This window comes from Strigops habroptila, chromosome 6 (assembly GCF_004027225.2).
Source record: "Strigops habroptila isolate Jane chromosome 6, bStrHab1.2.pri, whole genome shotgun sequence".
In the NCBI taxonomy this organism is placed as follows: domain Eukaryota; kingdom Metazoa; phylum Chordata; class Aves; order Psittaciformes; family Psittacidae; genus Strigops; species Strigops habroptila.
In genome coordinates this window covers 74,331,132-74,350,849 of record NC_044282.2, presented here as the reverse complement: position 1 = coordinate 74,350,849, position 19,718 = coordinate 74,331,132, and the positions used below count along the sequence as shown (strand labels likewise).

At 39.0% G+C, this 19,718-nt stretch overlaps 1 protein-coding gene across 16 annotated transcripts in view; it reads right to left on the bottom strand.

The window, feature by feature from the left end:
* The window catches only part of CCDC88A (coiled-coil domain containing 88A), an 86,977-nt gene that overhangs the window by 14,975 nt on the left and 52,284 nt on the right, over positions 1 to 19,718 (bottom strand). For 5 of the 16 annotated variants that reach the window (XR_003992085.1, XM_030490977.1, XM_030490985.1 and 2 more), the window contains 14 exons: positions 19,173 to 19,300; positions 15,181 to 15,322; positions 14,376 to 14,552; positions 13,675 to 13,836; positions 10,898 to 11,175; positions 10,562 to 10,705; positions 9,292 to 9,478; positions 8,780 to 8,925; positions 8,103 to 8,195; positions 7,695 to 7,909; positions 2,454 to 2,537; positions 1,232 to 1,435; positions 860 to 931; positions 216 to 302 (listed from right to left, as the gene is read on the bottom strand). Coding sequence is in view for 15 of the 16 variants with exons in the window: in XM_030490977.1 (XP_030346837.1) it covers positions 216 to 302; positions 860 to 931; positions 1,232 to 1,435; positions 2,454 to 2,537; positions 7,695 to 7,909; positions 8,103 to 8,195; positions 8,780 to 8,925; positions 9,292 to 9,478; positions 10,562 to 10,705; positions 10,898 to 11,175; positions 13,675 to 13,836; positions 14,376 to 14,552; positions 15,181 to 15,322; positions 19,173 to 19,300 (2,119 nt within the window). In the remaining variant the exon portion in view is untranslated. The remainder of the gene's footprint in view (positions 1 to 215; positions 303 to 859; positions 932 to 1,231; positions 1,436 to 2,453; positions 2,538 to 7,694; positions 7,910 to 8,102; positions 8,196 to 8,779; positions 8,926 to 9,291; positions 9,479 to 10,561; positions 10,706 to 10,897; positions 11,176 to 13,674; positions 13,837 to 14,375; positions 14,553 to 15,180; positions 15,323 to 19,172; positions 19,301 to 19,718) is intronic. The other 11 variants (XM_030490987.1, XM_032920035.1, XM_030490982.1 and 8 more) reach the window with 5 other exon arrangements.

Here is a 19,718-nt window from a genome sequence, read left to right as displayed (position 1 = left end):
TGGTTTCTTACACATCAGAAAGCGAAGGGATTTCCAGGCAGCCCAAGAGGACACTTTAGGAAAGGGCACTACAGGAATAGTAAAGGTACAAGGGAGAGGAAAAGAGAAATAGAGAAAGAGAGTGTATGTTTAGAGTTGAAACAGGCTGGTTAGTGGGAAACCAGGGTTTGCAGGTGAAGGGCATGCAGCAAGCAGCTGGTGATCAGGTCACTTACAACAGATCTGACAAGGAACCTTGCACATAGTTGAAATGCCACCAACAGGAGGAGCAAGAGCATCTGCACAGATAACGGCGTGCACTCCTATGCAACACAAGGAAATGCGCTGTTACTGTCCCCAGAAAGGCCTGTTTGTTGCTCCTGCTCATTGTAACTGTTTAGAGTTAAAGCTTCACTTCTACATAATCTATTATAGCTTTCACTTCAAGCTTGGCTTGAAGGAAATGATTTTATGAAACACAGCACATGACAAATTTAGGTTTCACTGAAGAATAAACGTTTGAATAATCAGGCCAGATTTGGATTTGGGTTTGAACTGTCTTTTAGGATTCAAATGATAACTTCTTTTACTATTAACTCCAAATAACTTCTTAAAAGAGAAGATGCTTTGATCCTGTTCAGATGCACTTCATAGATACTTTCTACTAGAGAGATAGAACATCTACTAGAGCTATAGACCATCTGATGTAGTAGTTAAGAAAGAAAAGAACAATTTGAAGAAATGATACTACACATTCAAGAGATAGGCAAATCGCAGAAAGCATGCTCACTCCTAACCATGCCATTCACTTTTCTTTGCAAACTTGGTTAACATTCACATAATATATCCTTAATTCAGCTAGTTAAAATTCACATCTTACCATGAACTCTTGATCCTGTACTAGAATCATCACTAATACCTTGTGGACTTACATCTTCATAGGATGTAGTATCTATACACAGAGACATAAAAGAAGATGTAAAATAAAATAAAGTGAAAAGATTATTGAAATATGTAAAATATACTAAAGTATTTTTCAAACCAATCCAGTTTTACTTAGGTAACACTCTGTAGGAAAAACCCGTAAACATTTTATAACTACAGTTATTAAACTATGCAACATTTTAGCACTGCAACTCAATTTATTAAAGTTGCTTTTTGTGGAATAACTTAAAAATAAGTAAACCCAGTATTTACATGAAATTGCTGTTACACATAGTCACATCACGGTGCAAAAAGCTTCTACCTATACCTTTATTATTTAGCAACTGCTTGGATCTGAAGCCTGCAGAAGAGTTGACAGCTGCAAAGTTGATAGCTGTAGTAGAGAAGGCCATAGCTCCCAACTCCTTCCTCCTTTTACCCGCAGATATATCATCAGGACCCTCCAGATGCTCAGAACTACCTGTCCATTGTCCTCCTGCTAGGACCATGGACTGCACCAGGTCATTCATGGCTGGGATGCAAATGAAAGCAAATGATCAGCATGGTCAATGTATTCGCTTCTGGTCTTATTTTGTACTGCAAAACGTTGGACAGTTTTCTAAGCATTAAAGCATATTGAATACTGGAAGCTACAAGCACAAGATCATCTGTGTTATGACATGCAATCAGCTCAATGAGTGAGGAGTGGTGTAAGTCAAGCGACTCCTTTCAGCTCAGTATGGGTCTTAAAAGTGCCTTTATTAGGTATAATCGCCATGCTTGTGCTGCAGTATGCGTGTTAGAAGCTTTGCTTCACTGTTTGCAATGAGAAAATGGAATGGAGAAGGATAAAATGGGCAAAGGTGTAATACAACGTGATGTCAACAGTGATACGGGATCCTTGTACAGTGCAGGTTACTGCAGGGATACTGGATTTCACATAACAAATAAAAGGGTCTGGAAAAGATGACATCTGATGATATTCCCCTTCACTGCACAATAACTAGAGAAAATTGTCCACCCCTCATTGGAAAAATCAAATAAATCAACTCAATACAAACATTTTGGCAACAACAACTGATGAATACTTGAAGAGTGACAGACCACCACAGAGCCTCGCACTATCTTCTACCCTTTCTTTAAACAAAAGATTACAGTGATTTCTTAACAAAAGGCTTATGAAATGTGTGATTTGGAACTATTTAGTTTAACACAGTGCACTGTCAATTTATATACACATAGAGACATGTGTATATAGACAACTATGTATACAAATATATGCAGTTACAATGCACTGAATATATATATGTATGTGCATGTGCGTGTAGACGTGTGGGTACGTGTGTGTGCACATATATAAAGTATTCAGTGCCAAGGTTTAAAAAAAAAGGGAAAAAGGGAAAAGCTCCAGCTCCTTCTATTGTAGCAGGACTTGCACATTGCAGAATAGGAGGTAAAATACAGCGCAGTCCAGGGAGAGGTTAGTGAAAAATTAGTAATGGAAGCCAGTGTAGCCATTGAGAAGAAGCTGAACTGTCAGAAAGTCTTACACATGGAGCGACGGTAGAAGGCCTTCATTTTGTCTTTTTCCTTCGGTCTGTTCCTCAAAAAGGGCAGTCTTTTCAGTGCAACCACTTTTATGTCATAGCATGAGGAAAAACGGAAACAGGGAAATGAAAGAAAAAAGGGGAGAAGAACAGATGGAAGTTAAATGTTGAAACTAAGGACAGAAATGAATGTCTGAGTTTAAGCTATGCTACACGCTATCATTCTCATGCTTCTGTGTGATAATGAAACATGAAAACTACACTGAAATATGAAAACTACACTAGGAAAACCTTAATAACCTCAGAAATGCACTGAAAATAATGGTGAAGATGTAATACAGTTTGAAAGTTAAGTGCCAAGATCTTGGAAAATATAAAGGTAACTTCTTTGCAGACTATTACAGAAATTGAGGATTATATAGCTTTTACTGTGAAAAATAACATTTCTTGAACATAAAGAAAAATGTGAAGCAAAAAAAAAGCTTAAAATGAAAGCAACTAAGTACAACTTCTGCTTTAAAACCTGTTCACATCATTATTTTTTGAGATTAAGCACTCCTGTAATGTCTTGCCTTGCATCTCTAGTAGGACCCAATCAATTATCGGGCTTCATTTGCCACATTTTGTGCTCATTGATGACTTTGGTTATCTACTGTCTTGTAGGAAAATTCCATGGACCTGATGTTTGATCTACTGCTTGTGTGCACTGATTTTAGTATTTTACTGAAATAATCCACTTCAAATCTGTAATAGGAAAAGGAACATCAAGGTTCATGGGCTGGAATGGGATTGACCAAATCTTTTAGCTGAAATAAGAGATTTAGAAAAAAAATAGAAGAATTAAATCCAAATGTGAGTGTTGCTGTAACATTTTGGGAGGGCTAAGAGAAAATGTAGATATATATTATATATATTTATATAAAATAGAATCATAGAATAGTTATGGTTGGAAAGGACCTTAAGATCATCTAGTTCCAACCCCCCTGCCATGGGGGGGTTATATATATATTTTATATATAAATTTAATATATATATTTTATATATATAAAAAATATCAGGAAAAAGAGTTAAAATTTCAAACAATAGTATAAGAGGGAGGAGGGGGAATCCCAGGTGAATCTAGTCCTTAGATTCAGCTCTTCTGCACTAGTAACACTTGCTTTTTGAATCACCAGATAGAGGTGTCAGCCAACTGCCAAGCGCACAGGAGCCACATGCAAACAACTGGCATGGAAAGATCCAGAAAGCAATCCACCATGGAATTACCAACCAGCCCTCTTTTATGCAGGTCTGAAAGCCCAGTCTGTTAGCCCAAGATCTGCTCACTTCATCTCCCTCAAGTCACTTTTGGGACACGTACTTTGTCATTTACATTGGGCTTCTGCACTACCAGCAGCCTGTTATATAGCAGTTCGTTTTATAGAGCATTATATATATATACATATATATATATGCTTTTACAAGTGCACATGAACTATCCTGAAAGAGAAGGACATCTCCCTCTCCATCTATACTGGTGAGGGCTCTATAGTTTCAATCTCCACATTATTCTGTGTTTGCACTTAGAGGTATACAGTATATTTGTGTATATATAATATATACAAATATATTTTATTATGTACATATACTTGTAGGTACTTCAAAATAAGCAGTTATTTTGGTTTGGTTTTTATAAGACCAATAAAGCTTTCCTCCTCTTGTAGACCCTGAGGAAATAAGCCAAAACCAACACAAACATGGATGCTGGCTGGCTCCTAAAAAGCAGAGAGGCTGCTGAACTCCCACAAAGGAGACACGTGTGTTGTCTATCTCGAAGTATACAGATCCCTGCCAAAGGAGCATGAGGCACAGCATCAGACCAGTTTTATAACAGATAAATCATCAGTTTTAGCATTAATGCCATCAAACCAAGGAGGCAATCCTGTTCTAGTTCTACTTTTTGCCATCATGGTGAAACATGATTCTTTTGTGCCTTCTATAACCCTTTATAGACAACTCCTGCCCGATCACTCTGTAATACTTTATAGGTATCTGATCTCTTTTAATTAAAAATGACCACCCAAATCTTATTAAAAAGCAACCAGAGGATGCTTAAGAATCACTGGAGTCACCTGTGATTCTTGTTCATTAACACAGATACTCCCAGAGGCTTGATTTATGGCTCTCAGCAACTGCACCAAAGAGAAAACTCCACTGAACTATCAGTGTCCTGGAAATCATCCATCAAAACCTGTCCCTTGGCAAAATGCAAACTCCTGGAGCAAAGCAATTACTAAGGGATTTCTGCATAGAATACAACTAAAGAAATGTCCTGCAAAAAACACTGGAATGGCCAAGCTACAGCAGGAACAAACAGGCATCACAAAGTCCAGCTCAGGCAGCTTTACCTCTTTACATCTTTATTCCACCAAGCTTTAAATATGGGGTGGCAGAAGGACCATTTTGGTCGTAGTCAGCAGCTACTCAAGGAACTGTAGTTGTAATTTGTCAGCTTTTCTTTCTCTTTTCAGTATTCTATGAACATGTTCTTGCTTCCTGAGCTGAGAATGAATGATGAATACCGCAGAATTCCTCCACTGATCAGGAAACCTCCCATTTTGTAATCTTCCTAGTGTTTGCCAGAAATACTCTGGGGAATTCTGTATGGATAGTATTAAAATCCTCCAATCATTTTGTTCATGCCACCAGAAAATGTTAGGCAGACATCTTCTGAATGCTTTGGTAATAGAAAATGGAGCCCAACATACTTCTACTTCCACTATGACGTGTCTCCCCCTCCTTTCCAGAGCACCCAGGACCCAAAGGACTTCAGGCACTCTTGAGACCTCAGGTGCTGTTGTCTCTGCAGAACAGGCTAACCTGATTTTTACTCCAGGATCACCTGTCTCTGCAAAATAGCAGGTCTCTTGAAAACATCTGCATCTGAAAGTGTCCTGCAGTAGGAAAGCAGCCTCCATCACCACCTTCTAAAGAAGAAAATCCACAGATTTCACACAGAGAACCTATCTATCACTAGTGGTAGTAGTGGGATAATTCATTTTGGAGTCAGTATCTCCTCCTGCTTTCTGTGACAGGGGATGTGAGGCAGGAAACCTCTACACCTCAGAGATCACTTGTCAGCTACTCTGTGCTCTGGCTTTCGAGAATACCTGTGATGTGTGCCAGTGACTATGTGGGGAATGTGAGCTGCCTTCCCTTGCTTTCCAGAGGACATTTCCTTTGGACCCATCTCCGTTCCCAGACACAGGAGATCAAGAACAGAATCTGTCTCTTCCCATACCCAAAACTGCCTTCAACCAGTGTGGAAAGCTACAACACCCGAGCACTTGCATGGACAGGCAGCAACTTAGAGGTTTTCTCTTTCTTGTAGCTTCTTTCAGTGGAAGCTGCTACTGCCAAGCCACTTCTTACAGAAAAAGCCACAGTGTCCTGATATTTAGGATTGACAGTCATTCTAAAAGTGGGAGAAACAGACTGCAAAATGTGCACCATCACTGGTACTTCTCACACTGAGATACTCTCTCGCTTTGTGAGATGCAAACTGTCAGCACTGAATTGGCACATCAGTCCTCCAAATTCTATCAAAAACTGTGGTTTCCATGGCGATGTGTAATGGAGGAAGGTGAGGATCCAGGATTAGATCAGCCCTTCCAGCGTGTGGATAAATACACTGGGATTAAGGGGAACATGAACAAAGTCCATGGAGTAGACAATTAATAAGGTCTGAACGACTTCAAACCTCTTTTGACGATCAGCCACTGTAACTTCAACCGTGGCTCCACCAGGAGGTAACTGCACACTACAAGGTCCCAAGCATCATGCAGAGAAAACTGTCACACACAAGAGCCCTTCCAGAACATGAAATCACTGACACGGATGTGGATGGTCTGAACCAAAGCATGCACACTCTGGATTCGAACTAACACACTTGCAAACACATCCACTGTAGCTTCAGCCACTACTGAGTTCCACAAGACTTCAGTTGAGATGTAAAAGCAACAGTTGCTTATTTAAATTCAAAAGAACCTGGTTTGAACCTTAACAGACCCTCACACTGAAAAAAGCCAAGCTTCCCAAATTGACAAGTTAGCAAGAAAGTGGTAAAATGTACCCTCAAACTTACTATTTTCTTCAGTTATTTAAAAAAAATACTCACAAATGGGATTTTAAGCTCCCCTGACATAGTGTTTTTAGATGTTTTTAGCTCTGACTAAGCTTCTGCAAGAAGCACAGAAGAAAAAAATGCATCATCACGGCTTTAATTTCTAACACAGCAAATTCATAGCTGGCACAGAAGCCAGGATATCAATCTGCTGTCTTCTGAAACCCAAGACATTACATTTATAAAAGCATTGCAGAGGTTTTAAGTGACTGTTCAAACACACATATCCTGATGCTTTTACATGCACAGCCAAAATGCTTTTGGTGCATAGCTATTAAATAGAATCATTACAACCTGATAACGTGGCTGCAATATTATCTCTCAAGTTGTCAGAAATTGGGCAGTTTATGATTCATGCCACGAGTGGATTACAAAAAATACAGACAATAAATGTACATATTGCTCAGAATGTGGCCTTTTACAACGGGCATCCTAACTTGATGGCTGTTGGGCTCTTGCAAGGTGAGCAAGTTGAGTCAGGAATACTGGATCTATCCACATCCCTGTAACCCTCCTCAGTCTCCCTCAGTCCTTATCTCCAATCTTTGGGCTTCTTAACAAGTTATGTCTCTACATTACCTCTTCCTGTTGCCTACTGAAATAGTATAAAAGTTGTTCATCATTGGCTTTGTGAAATGCTGGAGAAACACCTCCAGATGGATCTTTTTGGCAACTAAAGGATGGTAGCACAGCCACAGCTTGGAAAGCACTTCCAAGACAAGGGGAAAGGTTCATGCTGGGACAGGAGGGAGAAACAAAAAAGGGTTCTAGTGGTGGCATCTGACATTCTATCCAGGATTCTGCTCGCCTGACCCAGGAACAGCGCCTGCTTCAGCTTATCCAAGCACTGTAAATGCATTTTAGTATTCAGAGCTGCAGATATGCTAAGAACTAGTTCCTGCCCAAACACTCAAGGAGTTTGCAAGAAATCAGTATAAACCTGTCATTAAATGAATTCAGGCTTCATTCCTAAAGACTTAAATCCTCCAAAACACAAAGCCTTTTCCAGCACCTCTTAACTTCTAAGCATATCAAAAAGACGTTTAGCCAAGGATTAATAAAAGATGTTCTGCAGTACTCACTGCTACTCTTTTTGGTGCCCAAGGTCTGCCCATCTTCCAGAGAGTTGGAGCCCACAGAGGAGCTATCCTGACTGTCCTGGTGGGGCAGCTGCAGGAATCCCTCACTGGACTCTGAGCGGGTGGGTGTAAGAGTCACGGACTTGAGGCGCTCTCGGTTAACATCCTTCTTAGACTTTATCAGCTTCCTCATTTTCAGAGTAATCCAGTTGCCCCTTCTGTTACCAATGACACAGCACATTGATGGCATTAATGATATATCACTCTTGCTTCCAGACTTTTCCTGCTTTCTATGCAAGAACAGAGACATGATTCTGCTCCCCTGAAGTTCAAAGAAATCTTGATTTTTCAGCTGGAGCACAATAGCTATGTCATGGTTTAAATCTATGTTTAGATCATGTTCATCAGTACCTTCTTGGTGGAGATGGCTCATAAAATTTATACTGATCCATTATCTTCTCCTCCAGTTTCTCCTTCTGTCTCCTTAATTCATTTAGCTTGTCACTGTTAACAGAAATCAATGATAATCTATGCTTAAAAAATGCATGTATAATGTGTGAGCAGCACGTTCCTTTGGATATCTGTTCTCTCAAAGTTGTCACTTTGAGGAATTTTTGTATAAAACATGTTTCTTACTGAAAACTCGGGAAAGATACAGCAAACAAGTAGTATTACATTTAATGTTATGATACAGATTTGAAGAAATTCCATTTGCCTTTATTACACAACAGAATTTTCCCCCTTTTTGAATAATAACAAAGGGCACAGAGGCTCTAATAGAATCATTTAGTCATGCACATTTTCTCTCAAATTCAAATCAACCCAGAAACTTTGCTTGTAGCAGAATGAGGACTAAATAACATTTTTAGTCCTCATTTGCATCAGCAGAATGAACAGTTGCACTGATCCTCCAGAACTAGAAATGTGTTTGTAGCTTATCCGCTTTTCATATATAATTTAAACTTGTCTTTTAAGAAGAGAAACATTTCAGAAGTCGCACATGCTGATTTCTATATAAAACAGAAGCTTTAAAAAAGTATTACTGTAACTGCCCTAAAGACAATAATTTCATTGTTTCAAAGACTCACATGTACTGCCTTTGCTCTACATGGAAGAGATCCTTGCTTTCCATATTCTGCTCAAGTAATGTTCTATTCTGCAGCATTAATGTCTGAATTTGATCTAGTAGATGTCTGTTTTCCTCCTCCAGATTTCCTTTAAGCTGGCTAAGCAGCTGTTAAAATACATGAAATGGTACATGCATATATATGTGAGCATATTTACACACAGAGAATGAGATTATCAAGAAAACTGAGGTCTACAAAGGGACTCAAATCAAACAGAAAACTTAACTAAATCATGACTCAACTGATAAAAGCCTCTTGATGCTTTAAATAACTTGAACCAGTTTACCTAACATGAGCCCCAATTTTTGTATTGCCTGTACCACAGCCAATTAATCTCTTCAGACCCACTTCATTATCTATAAATGCAATGATTACGTCTCAAGCACTTCATAAGACTTTTATGAATCTAAAAATACATTTCTATGAATATTACAGTGATACCAGTCATGATAAATAGCAGAATTCTCACATACCTCACACTGATTATTTAGCTTTGTCGATGTAATGTCCAGTTGTTGGTATTGTTCTTTGAGTTTAGAGAACTCTGCTTCTAATCGTGTTTGTTCTAGTTTGGAATTGTTCAATAGTGTTTTCAAATTCTTATGATCAGTTTGGAGAACTTCATTCTCTCTCAGGAGCTGACTGTAGGTATGAGTAAGCCTGGAATTAAAAGACACCATAAAAGAATATATGCAGATAGAAAGAAATGTACTCTTGTTTCAGAGGGAATGTGGGTAATGATATTTCCAAGGCTTTATGCTACTCCATAGAACACATATAAACATTTCTTGCTATCACATACTGTAGGTAAGTGATCTCAGTTTTACCTTCCTACGTATGCATTCTGCCTTTAAGCCAACCACTCTGGGCTTTCTATATGGTTAAAAACAAAGCAGAATTTCTAATGAAGACATCACAACTGGTTTTAAGACTGGACTTCTCAAAATACAAGAATCTTACAAACCAGCTAGAATTTCTTCCCAACACAAGCCAGTAATTAATAGGAACAACCCAAACTCTGGCAATGATGGATGTCCATATATTGATTCTGAGCTCCCTTTGTCCCTGCTGGGCCCGGCCATGTCCCCTTCTAAAAGCAACCTCTGGCTCCTACTAATCCTCCTCACACAACACCAAAGGTAGGAGGCATTTAGTTGTGAGCCTCTTTGCCAGATGAACAACCCTTAATGCCTCTGCTTGAGGGGGGAATATCATGCTATGTAAATACTACTATTAAACCCAAGTACTTATGCCAAGCTGTATCTCAGTCGCAGAGGTCAAGCAGGGCTTCACCACCCACTATGGTTCTACTCCTACTGGTATTAACCTCAATTATCTTGCCCCTTAAGCAATTCATGCAGAGTGGTTTGCTCCCTCTACAGCTCACAACCACGCTGCACAGTGCTCGGCCTGGCACTCCTCAAGATGCTGGGTGGAATTCAGTAATCTCAGGATATAATGATTAGTTTTTTGTGGTTTTGATTTTGGTTTCTTCCCATTCAGTCTTTCTAAAATGACTGTATCACAGACCAAGGGAGTGGAGTTGTTATAAGGTGTGGATTGTAAATGTCCTTAATTGCAGCATCGGGTATTAAGAAAAGCGAGAGGATACAACAACTGGCAGTACAGTACTGGCAAGTGCTCAGAGTTCTGCTAATACACATATTCCATATCTGAATATGTGCATTATTTTATGTGCAATATATTCTATATGCACCATTCTATATCTGACTTCTGCTTTACCTTTCATTTTCATCACGGAGTTTTTTATACTCTGCTGCTACAGTTTCATGTTTTTCATTTTGCTGCAGCATCTTCTCCTGTTCTACCTTGAGCACCTTCTCCAGTTCTTCCAGCTGCACTTTCTGTTTCAGCAACTGGTTGTACCTGCAAACAGAAGTTATATATAAGTTACTTTTTTGTGGAATGACAAGAAAATATGGATTTTGGGGAAAAATTTTAAAGTTTTAAGATCTTAATGTTGCATTTAAGTAATACTACTTTTATTCATTCTAGTTAGGTAGTGGTTTTTTGCTCAGGAGTTGCAGACTGATTTTACTCATGCCGATTAGTATTTACCTATCTTCTAAGTCCTTATGCTCCACCTCCAGGTTTTTGTGTGCAGATTTCAGATTCCCATGCTTGGCAATCAGAGATTCGTACTCGGAAGCTTGGCGCTCGTGCAGGTGCTCCAGTTTCTCATGGTCTTTGAGAAGCGAATCATACAGTGACTTCAGATCCTCACGCTCCTTGAGCACACATTCGTTCTCAGTTTCTAAAGCAGACTGCTGGATCAGCAGTTGTGCATTCTGGTTCATAAGAGATGTGCTTTGAGAATTAAGGGTGGAATTTTCAACCTGCAGTCAGAAACGTGTGACACATTAATTCCACTGTCTGGATTATCTTGTCTATCTCCTCCTATTGGGAGATTTCTTGAGTTTAATCCTTAGCATATTAGTAACCTTCTAGTTATTGACATGGTGGGGAGGATATCAAATTATTATTTACCTCCAAATACCTATCAAATATCAAGTACTATCTAGATGAGAAGCACATTTTCCTGACATTACTAAAATAAAATGAACTTTCATACTGGCATAGCTTGGTCTTTTTTAGTCTTTATTGTACAGAATCTCTATTGTCACCACAAAATCCTGATTATGCCCACATATCTTTTACAATGAGACTTCAAACAGTAGCATTCGTTTAACAGAGAGCAAGGGAAATGAAATAATAGCACCTGGAGGGAACTACCCATATTCTGTGTTACTGAAGAACTGCCGCTCCTGGTTCTCTTCCAACAGAAGTGTCCCTTGGTCACTTTATGTATGTGTTGTGAGAGCTGGTGTACAGTTTCTCCAGTGATCATGTCAGAAGAGTATTAATGTCTATTAATACATTAAAGCCTTCAACAGTAGACAGATAAAAAAAAAAACCCAAACAACAAAACAATAACAACAACTTTACTTTGTGTGCCTCTGGAAAGCTTAACCTAACCTAATCCCCGGAAATCTTAAAAGAATGGCTGATACTTAACATGCTTGTCATCTGACCTGTGTTAGGCTAGATTCCTTCTCTCTCCTATTCAAGAGATGAAAAACACGAACTACTGAGGCTTCTAATGCCCTCAGGGTATCTATTAAGGGGAAAAAAATAAAATCTATCACTCCAGTGCACGCTGTTACTAAGGAACAAATCCCTTTCTGTTGGAACTGCAGCATTCTTTGTTACAGATGAGAAAGCTGAACCTTTCACTGGAAATGAAGTAATGTCTGATGGCAAGTGTATGCTGTGAAACTTCCCAGACTGAAGCCTGAGTTTGATGTAGTTCAGAATTCCCAGTTGTCCCTTAAGACATCTTTTCTCTTCTATGTTCCTTACGGGAATTGGAAGGAACAGTAGAATTACAGTTGCCTAAGGACAGTTCTGACATCGTCCATGTAGAGCAGCTTAGTCTGCACTTCAGATTTAGCTAATAGTTAATCTCTCTTTATTTTCACGAACATACTTCACCTTTCATTTTGATTCAGAGTTGATGGACAGTTGTCTTGCACCTTGCTTGAAGCTATGAGCAAAATAGCTGAATTTGAGGAAGGAGAAGAACTCCCTTTCTCAGTCTGTTGGGTGTAACATTAGGCAGTCACTCCCAGCAACCGAAATTACATTGCTTGGTGAGGCCCACCACAAAAATATGGAATTTAAAATAAAGGCAAAAAATGCTTCCTTCTCCCAATTCACTGCACCTCAGTACTTTCAAATACCTACAGTTAATTCATTCTCCAGGTTTATCCAATAGGAAAGCCCTGTGCTGTTGTGCAATTCATGACAAAAAAGGAACCATGTAGATATTCCTTTTGACAAACAGTATTACAAAACCCTCAAAGAGTTCTGAAGCCCAGAGATATATCCTCATCTGTTTAAAAGGGTGTATTTCCATGCCCACATCCACTAGTTTTTAAAGACACAGTGTGTGCACCAACGTCCTGTTCCATTCCTGGGCTTGCCAGCCACAAAAGGGAGTGCACTAATGCTGTGCACTAACCAGATTTCAGTGTGGTAGATGGAAAGTCCATCTGTGGTACAACCACATCCTGCTCTCCAGAAACAGGCAGCAGGATAACTCGAGTCGTTCACAAAATGCATTATGTGTTTACTCATTTAAAGACTCCTTCACTCCTGGATTTCCATCCACCCTCCATCATTCCTGACACTGTTTACTATTTCTGCTGATTTGTGGACTTTGCATTCCCTCTCTAAGTAGTTTTAATTCTCAGAGCTCCAAAAGCCATTACATCCATTAACAAGAATATTTCCTTTATCAGAGGAAAACAAGCTATATATTTAATAACCTTGTTAAAGTATGAAGAATGACATCTGAATTTTGGCTGCAAGAGCTACAAGTCTCTGTGGGCAACCACTTTTGTAATATCCATCGTCACTCAGTACCTTTCTCTGCCTCTGAATCACCTGAATTCAATCTTCACATATTTATGCACTTTTTATGTGTCTCTTTGGACACACTAGTTCCCTGATCCAATTTAGAAGTAAAAAAGAAATTTAAAGAGAAAAATACCCTAGCAAACTGGATAAGAGAATTCTCTCCACTCCCAAGGATAAAGTCAGGAGTTTAAACTGGACAGACATGAAGGATTAAAACCAACTTCTAGAGATGTTGTTATTCATCAGCAAACAAAATATTATTTGACTCTTAGTGCAGATTATTTGTACGTTATTTTCTTTTCCATGTCTGTACCAGAAGCAAAATGTGACTTAAAAAAAGCCATTAGTTTTAAAGCTTTCATTTGAAAAAACTCTGCACCGATTTTAGTTTTGAAAGCAAACCAGGAAAATATTACCTGCAGTTTGGCATTCTGAGTTTGAAGAGTTGTATTTTGCTCCTGTAGAGAAACAGTCTGTCTCTGAAGTGCAAGAATCTGAGCCTGCAGATTGCTGTTCTGTGTCTCAAGCTGCTTTAATTGTGTCTTGAGTGCTTGCTTCTCTGCCTGCAGTGTGGCATTCTTTGAACATTAAAAGAAATATAATGAAAATCTGAGTTCACAGCTGTTTACTGAACTGAAGTTAACACTTAAACTAGAGTTTGTTTGTCCTAAACAAACAAAGCAGCATGACTTCACAGAGATTTACATGCTGGAACAGAACTGTAAATCACTTTGTATAACCAAGTAACACAGCAATATTATCAATACAGGTTAAGATTGAAAAAATGGGTAACTGCTATTGTACTAATGGAGAAATGGCAGAGAAATCCCCATGACTCATGTAAATAAAGATCGTGCAAGAGGGATTTAGAGACATTTGTAGATTCAAAAGGGCAAACTCAGGTTTCCACATTTCCTTTTATATGCTGGTCAAGTGCTTTACAGCATCCCTCAGAGCAGAATCCAGCTGCTTCGTGAACTGTATTCAACTCAGATTCTGCTTGGTTCATGAACTAGGTGATAAACTGTATGTTTCCTTTAAAATCCTCTCATTTATATTACTGGAACAGCTCACAATAAATAGCTAAAATCAGAGTAGTATTTAAAATACATCTTACATTCCTTTCCACTTCAATTAATCTATCTTTAACTTTCAATAACTCTCTAGTAGTTTCCTGATTTTCCTTCTCCCACTTATTGACAGACTGATTTTCTTCTCCACTTCTTGGAGGAGAACTCTGAACCATCCTTTCCTCTTCTTGTCTTTGCTTGAGAGCTTCATAGTTCTTTTTCACCTGAAATTATTTAGAACAACTTACATTAGGTTCAGCCTTTTCCATTTTCTACATCCTAATTGATTACATGACCATACCATATTTCAAAGAACAGAAAGTCCTACGTTACTGTGTCTGTAGATTTGCTTTTTGCATATGGCTGGGGAGATGATGTACAAGTTATTTATGGATATGGATAGCTTAACCCTAACAAACACTTATCTAAAGGAAAGAGACCTCTATTTTCTATTTTGTTTCAGCTTTTAGCTGTATCCCCCCACTTTTATTATGAAGTCCTACAACCAAGCAGATTGTATTTCATTTTTTAACCAGCCCACTTGGGCTGTTCACGGCAGACCAGAACATGTAATTGAAAGTGACTGCTTTTGACATCCCAAATCAAATCAACCTTATTCATCCGCCTGACACATTCTCTGACCAATGAATAAACTCATCAACTTCTCATATGATTTCAATACTGGGCCTGTATCACTGCAGTCTTAAAATGCAGTCACGCCTTTGTCCTGCTTTACATCACTCAAACAGTGCCCACCTTTCGCTGTCTCACACAAAAGGTTGAGCATAGAAGTAACAATAACTGATATGAGAGTAATTTAATCTTATAGAAAAAAAATTATCATTCTCTTACTGTTTTAAGTTCCTGACGGAGCTGCTGGTTTAGATTTGTTGATTCTTCTAAACGTGCCTCCAAAGCAGCAATTTTCTCTTCTTTTATTTCAAGAGACTTCTTAAGTGTGGATTCTAATTTTGACTCCAAAAGCTTGTACCTACTGGTCAATAACACCACACACACACAAAAGTCTGTATATTAAACGATTATTTAAGGTATTTCAATTCTAAACTGTTCTGAAACAGCAGCCACAAAGCTACATGCAAAAATGCTTGGATGCTGCGCTACTCAAAAGCATGAAGACACCTCAGTAGCAATAGCAAGTCCTACGTTGAAAACAGCAGAATATGACAGTCGAACGCATTTCTGAACCCTTCTTTCTTTTAAAACCTATCAGACAGACAAAAAGCCCCGTTGAGCCACAGCAGCAGGGCGCTGGCTTTGGATCATTAGCACGTGTGTGATGACAGCACTCTTCCTTCTGGCTCCCCTCCAGTGAATCCAGCGGGGACCTGAACTAAATTAGGATGTGAAGTATTTGGAGAGCAAGATTTTCATCAATTTCCATTTCCTGCCAGCTCACAAAGAGGAGGACTAGGGAAAGAGATGAACACAGCACTTTGCAGGTGCATACTCATTTGATGTATGAGTGTGCAAATTGCTCACTCAGCCCAGCTGCTGCTATTTTAAGACTGTTACCACTCCCAATGTGTAAAGCTGCCATTTTATTTTTTTACTATATTTATAATATTTTAGGGCAGCTAAAAACCCAAATCACATATTTGAGAGAGAAATGGTCATATTTAGAATATATCCCTTTAGAACAGTATCTCTTTTATAGAAAACTGAAAGCCACACTCATTAATCACTTTTAAGCAGTTCAGTCACTGTACATGTGCTCAGAATCTGGAAAACATCCCACTTCTCCCCACAGTAGGACTAAATAAAGCAAACCACTAATGTCCCCCTTTTTAATCTTGACTGCTGAAGAATCTATCAGTTTAGTGAAAGGAATAGATTGCAAGAGACTCCTGAATGGACAAGAGCATTAGATCTAGTCAGGAACTGGAGCAGAAGACCAATGGTAAGAGAATTAATAAGTCGAAAGCTGTCCAGTAGCATCATGTAGTAGGATGAGAATCCTACATTTTAAGGTCTGACAAGTAATTCTCAAGGACTTAAGAAACAGTAGGCAGTCCATGACTAGTAGAACAGACAGTGTTTCATCTTCTTGAGCTGAAGCATATATTCAGCTACAAATAAGAATTTCAGTTACTGAGAAGTTATGCAATTATGTAGAAAACAAAGAAGGAAAAAGACTAGTAGCAGAAACCAAACATCCAGTTTCCTTTTGAACACCTAATAATGAAAGATGGCATGAATTTTCTAATATCATTGAGATTTGGGTATCTCAGATTCAGGGTCAACATCCCTAAATCTGTTTGCCTAAAGACAAGAGCCATTAGAAAGGGAAGAGAAAATGGAAAACACTTCAAAGTTAACTCATCAGACGTGGTAGGCCCCAAGAGAAACACTCTGCAGTGCTACCACGAACATTCAACAGAAACCACAAGCAGCTCTCTCCAAGCAAAAAGAGAAAAATAATGCATTTCTAATTCCCACCACCAACATGAGAGAGGCAGACCAAAAATACACTGAGAAGTCATTTTGGCCATAATGAACCTGATGAACTAATTGCCAATGCCTCACCTATGTAATAATATAAGGAAATAAATCCGGGTACCTTTTGGATGACTGAAGAAGTAGAGAATAATGGAAAGGCAGGAGAGTGGCAAAGCAGAACTTCAAACCAACCAACGTTTCCACTTTGAAAACAAATATTGCCCATTCACAATCTCCAGCTCTACATGAAGTTTGAGAAGAAGCTGAAAACAGCAGCGTAGCCCAAATTCCTTCACATCTAAAGCGATGGGGCCACAAGCCAGAGCTCAGAGCTAGGCTTTAGATAGTGTTCCAGGTAAGTTTCAAGATCTAATGCTCCCTGCATACCTCCCCTCAGATACGCCTGAACAGGCACATCGCACCCAGCCTGACAGCCAAATACCATCAAACATTCCATCTGCTTTTGTGGTGCTTTCACCTGGTCAGTGCTGGACAACCCAGTTCACTGTGAATGCCTTTCTAGGCAGGCATTATGTCCTGCTGCAAGGCAGTCTGCAAAGAATTAGGCATGAGCTGTTCTTACTCAGTGCAGCTGAGCAGCACCACATTACAGGAGATCTAATGCCAGCAGCAGATATTTGCCAAGCGCAGGTCAACCAGTGCGCAATGCTTGAGCCTGCCCCCTGAGCTGTGCTCGTAATGTACACACAGCAAAATAGGTGCAGGGGCTCCTTGCAAAAGGAATACCCATTAGAAAAGAACTACAGGGATGTGGGGGGAATGAAAAGAAAATTAACTTATTTGGGTAATTCCCACACACAGCTAACCTGGAAGCAATGGAAGAAATGAAACAGGTTATGGTAGGTGCAGAAGTATGTTGAAAGTTCATTTATGGATTATAATTTAATGAAAGCTGGATAAAATTCCCAATTCCAGAGATATGCAACCCCAAATTTTCTTCTTAATTATGATTTACAGATCCAATGTAACATCATTCTGTAAAATGCAAAGGAAACACAAATATTATATGGCCCAAAGTCATAATTCAATTCAATTCTATGGCCCAATGTCACAAACCAACTAACCTATGAGGAGTGAACCCACAACAGCTGATCTTTAGGAGTATGAGCACTAGTAAAGAACAAATGCTGTTGTCTGGAAAGTGGAAGTAGCCTCATAAATCTCTTCAGGTGATATAATTTGCAAAAGTACCTTTACAGAACAACATTCTCCTTTGCAGGAGCGCTCACTCCAACCACTTGGAATCAAGAATAAGCGTTAGAAAAACCTTGCTCAATCTGGACTTCTTCATCTAAGCAGTTTAAGCTTCCACTCAGCTCTAGGATTGTTCTTCTTTGGTATATTCGTGCTACACAGTAAGGCTTAAGTCAGAAGAGATCACACTAGTCAAAGTTCTGAGGACTTTTCTTGACAGAACTCCTGGTCTGTGAGCTGATAAAGGTGGATGAAAGACACAAGCACAAAACAAGAGGTGGTAACAGATTCTTCCTGCAGGATTCTGGCACCACCCCAGCTACAGAGAACTGGAAGCAAGAAAGAGAAACTGAAGGGGAGGAAAGATACAGATACAGATATTTTTATGTAGAAGGCCCAAAATCAATCTACATCTTCATGACAATCAGGTGTAATGACAGATCATGACAGCAGCTTTTCTTTTTTCTTCAATAGCACAACTGAATAGCATCATGAAATAAAGATTGGCTAGAAGCCCATGCTAGTCTGCTTTTCTCCTGTCACAAGTTTTCTCTAAATCCCTGCGGGATAAGGCAGAACACAACATACAGCAGAGGAAACAGATGTCTGGATAGCAGCTGCTTTATAGTGGCAGGTGTGGTAGAGTGATAGAGCCACTATGAAGTTTTGGAGACACTCAAGTATTGGATACTTCCCAACCAGTCTAAGTGGGAAAGCAGCTTCCTTTTGGTAGGAAGAATTAGAAGGAAATAAGTGAAGGAAAGAGTGAGACAGTTTAAGGTAACCATTGTGTGACAAAGCATAAAAACCATTTCTATCAGTCACGCAGTCAAGAAGGAGAAAACCCACTTCGGGTCTATTATCTTTTACTGCTACTGTTCCTGCTGCTAACTAGAACATAAAGCATTTTAATTATACATTAGCTCTATCTACTGACAGACTTCAAGAAATTTCTTGGTGACAAAAAGTGGCAACTCTCTTTCAGAGACAGCTGAATGGAAAAGCACATCAACTACCTTATTATTTCAAAGAATAGCAAATTCCAATTTGGGTCTATTAATGTGCCTTAAAAAAATACCTAAGACTATGCACAAAACCAGTCTGTAGAACCACTTTATGAGTAAAAAAGAGCCTCAGTTTTGCCCTGTTCCAGGTAGACCTGACATCCTCACCTGTCATCACTGCTCTGCTCATCATGCAAGAGGCGCTCCTTGTTTAAGCCTATTTTTTCAAGTTCATGGGCCAGTTTTTCTAAATCATTGTTCATTTGTTGAGTCTTCAATTTCTCGTTCACCAAGTCCTTGCACAGAGAAAGGTACAGTCAGAGTTATCATGTAAATACAATGATGTACTATTAACCCTACAAGTGCTGAGGCAAGAGTCTTTTGTCACTACATGATTTGAATAACTCAGTGGTAACTCCCCTTTCCTTCCAATTCAGCTAGATCAGACATCACACTGTAACTAGAATATAATTTCACCCTAGGTGTTCACTCCCTTTCTGCAGGAGTTCCCTTTCAAATTTGTTCTTGAACATTATGGTGAAGGGAAGATATTTCAGCCAGAACAAATACTATCACGAAGAATCTGAACAACATTCATTTAACAAAGGTTCCATGACAATCTGTAAGCAACCTTACAGAATTAAGTGTAATATGGTTATACTATTCCATTTGATTATTATGACTGTGTAAATTTTGATTATCTAATGTTTTCCC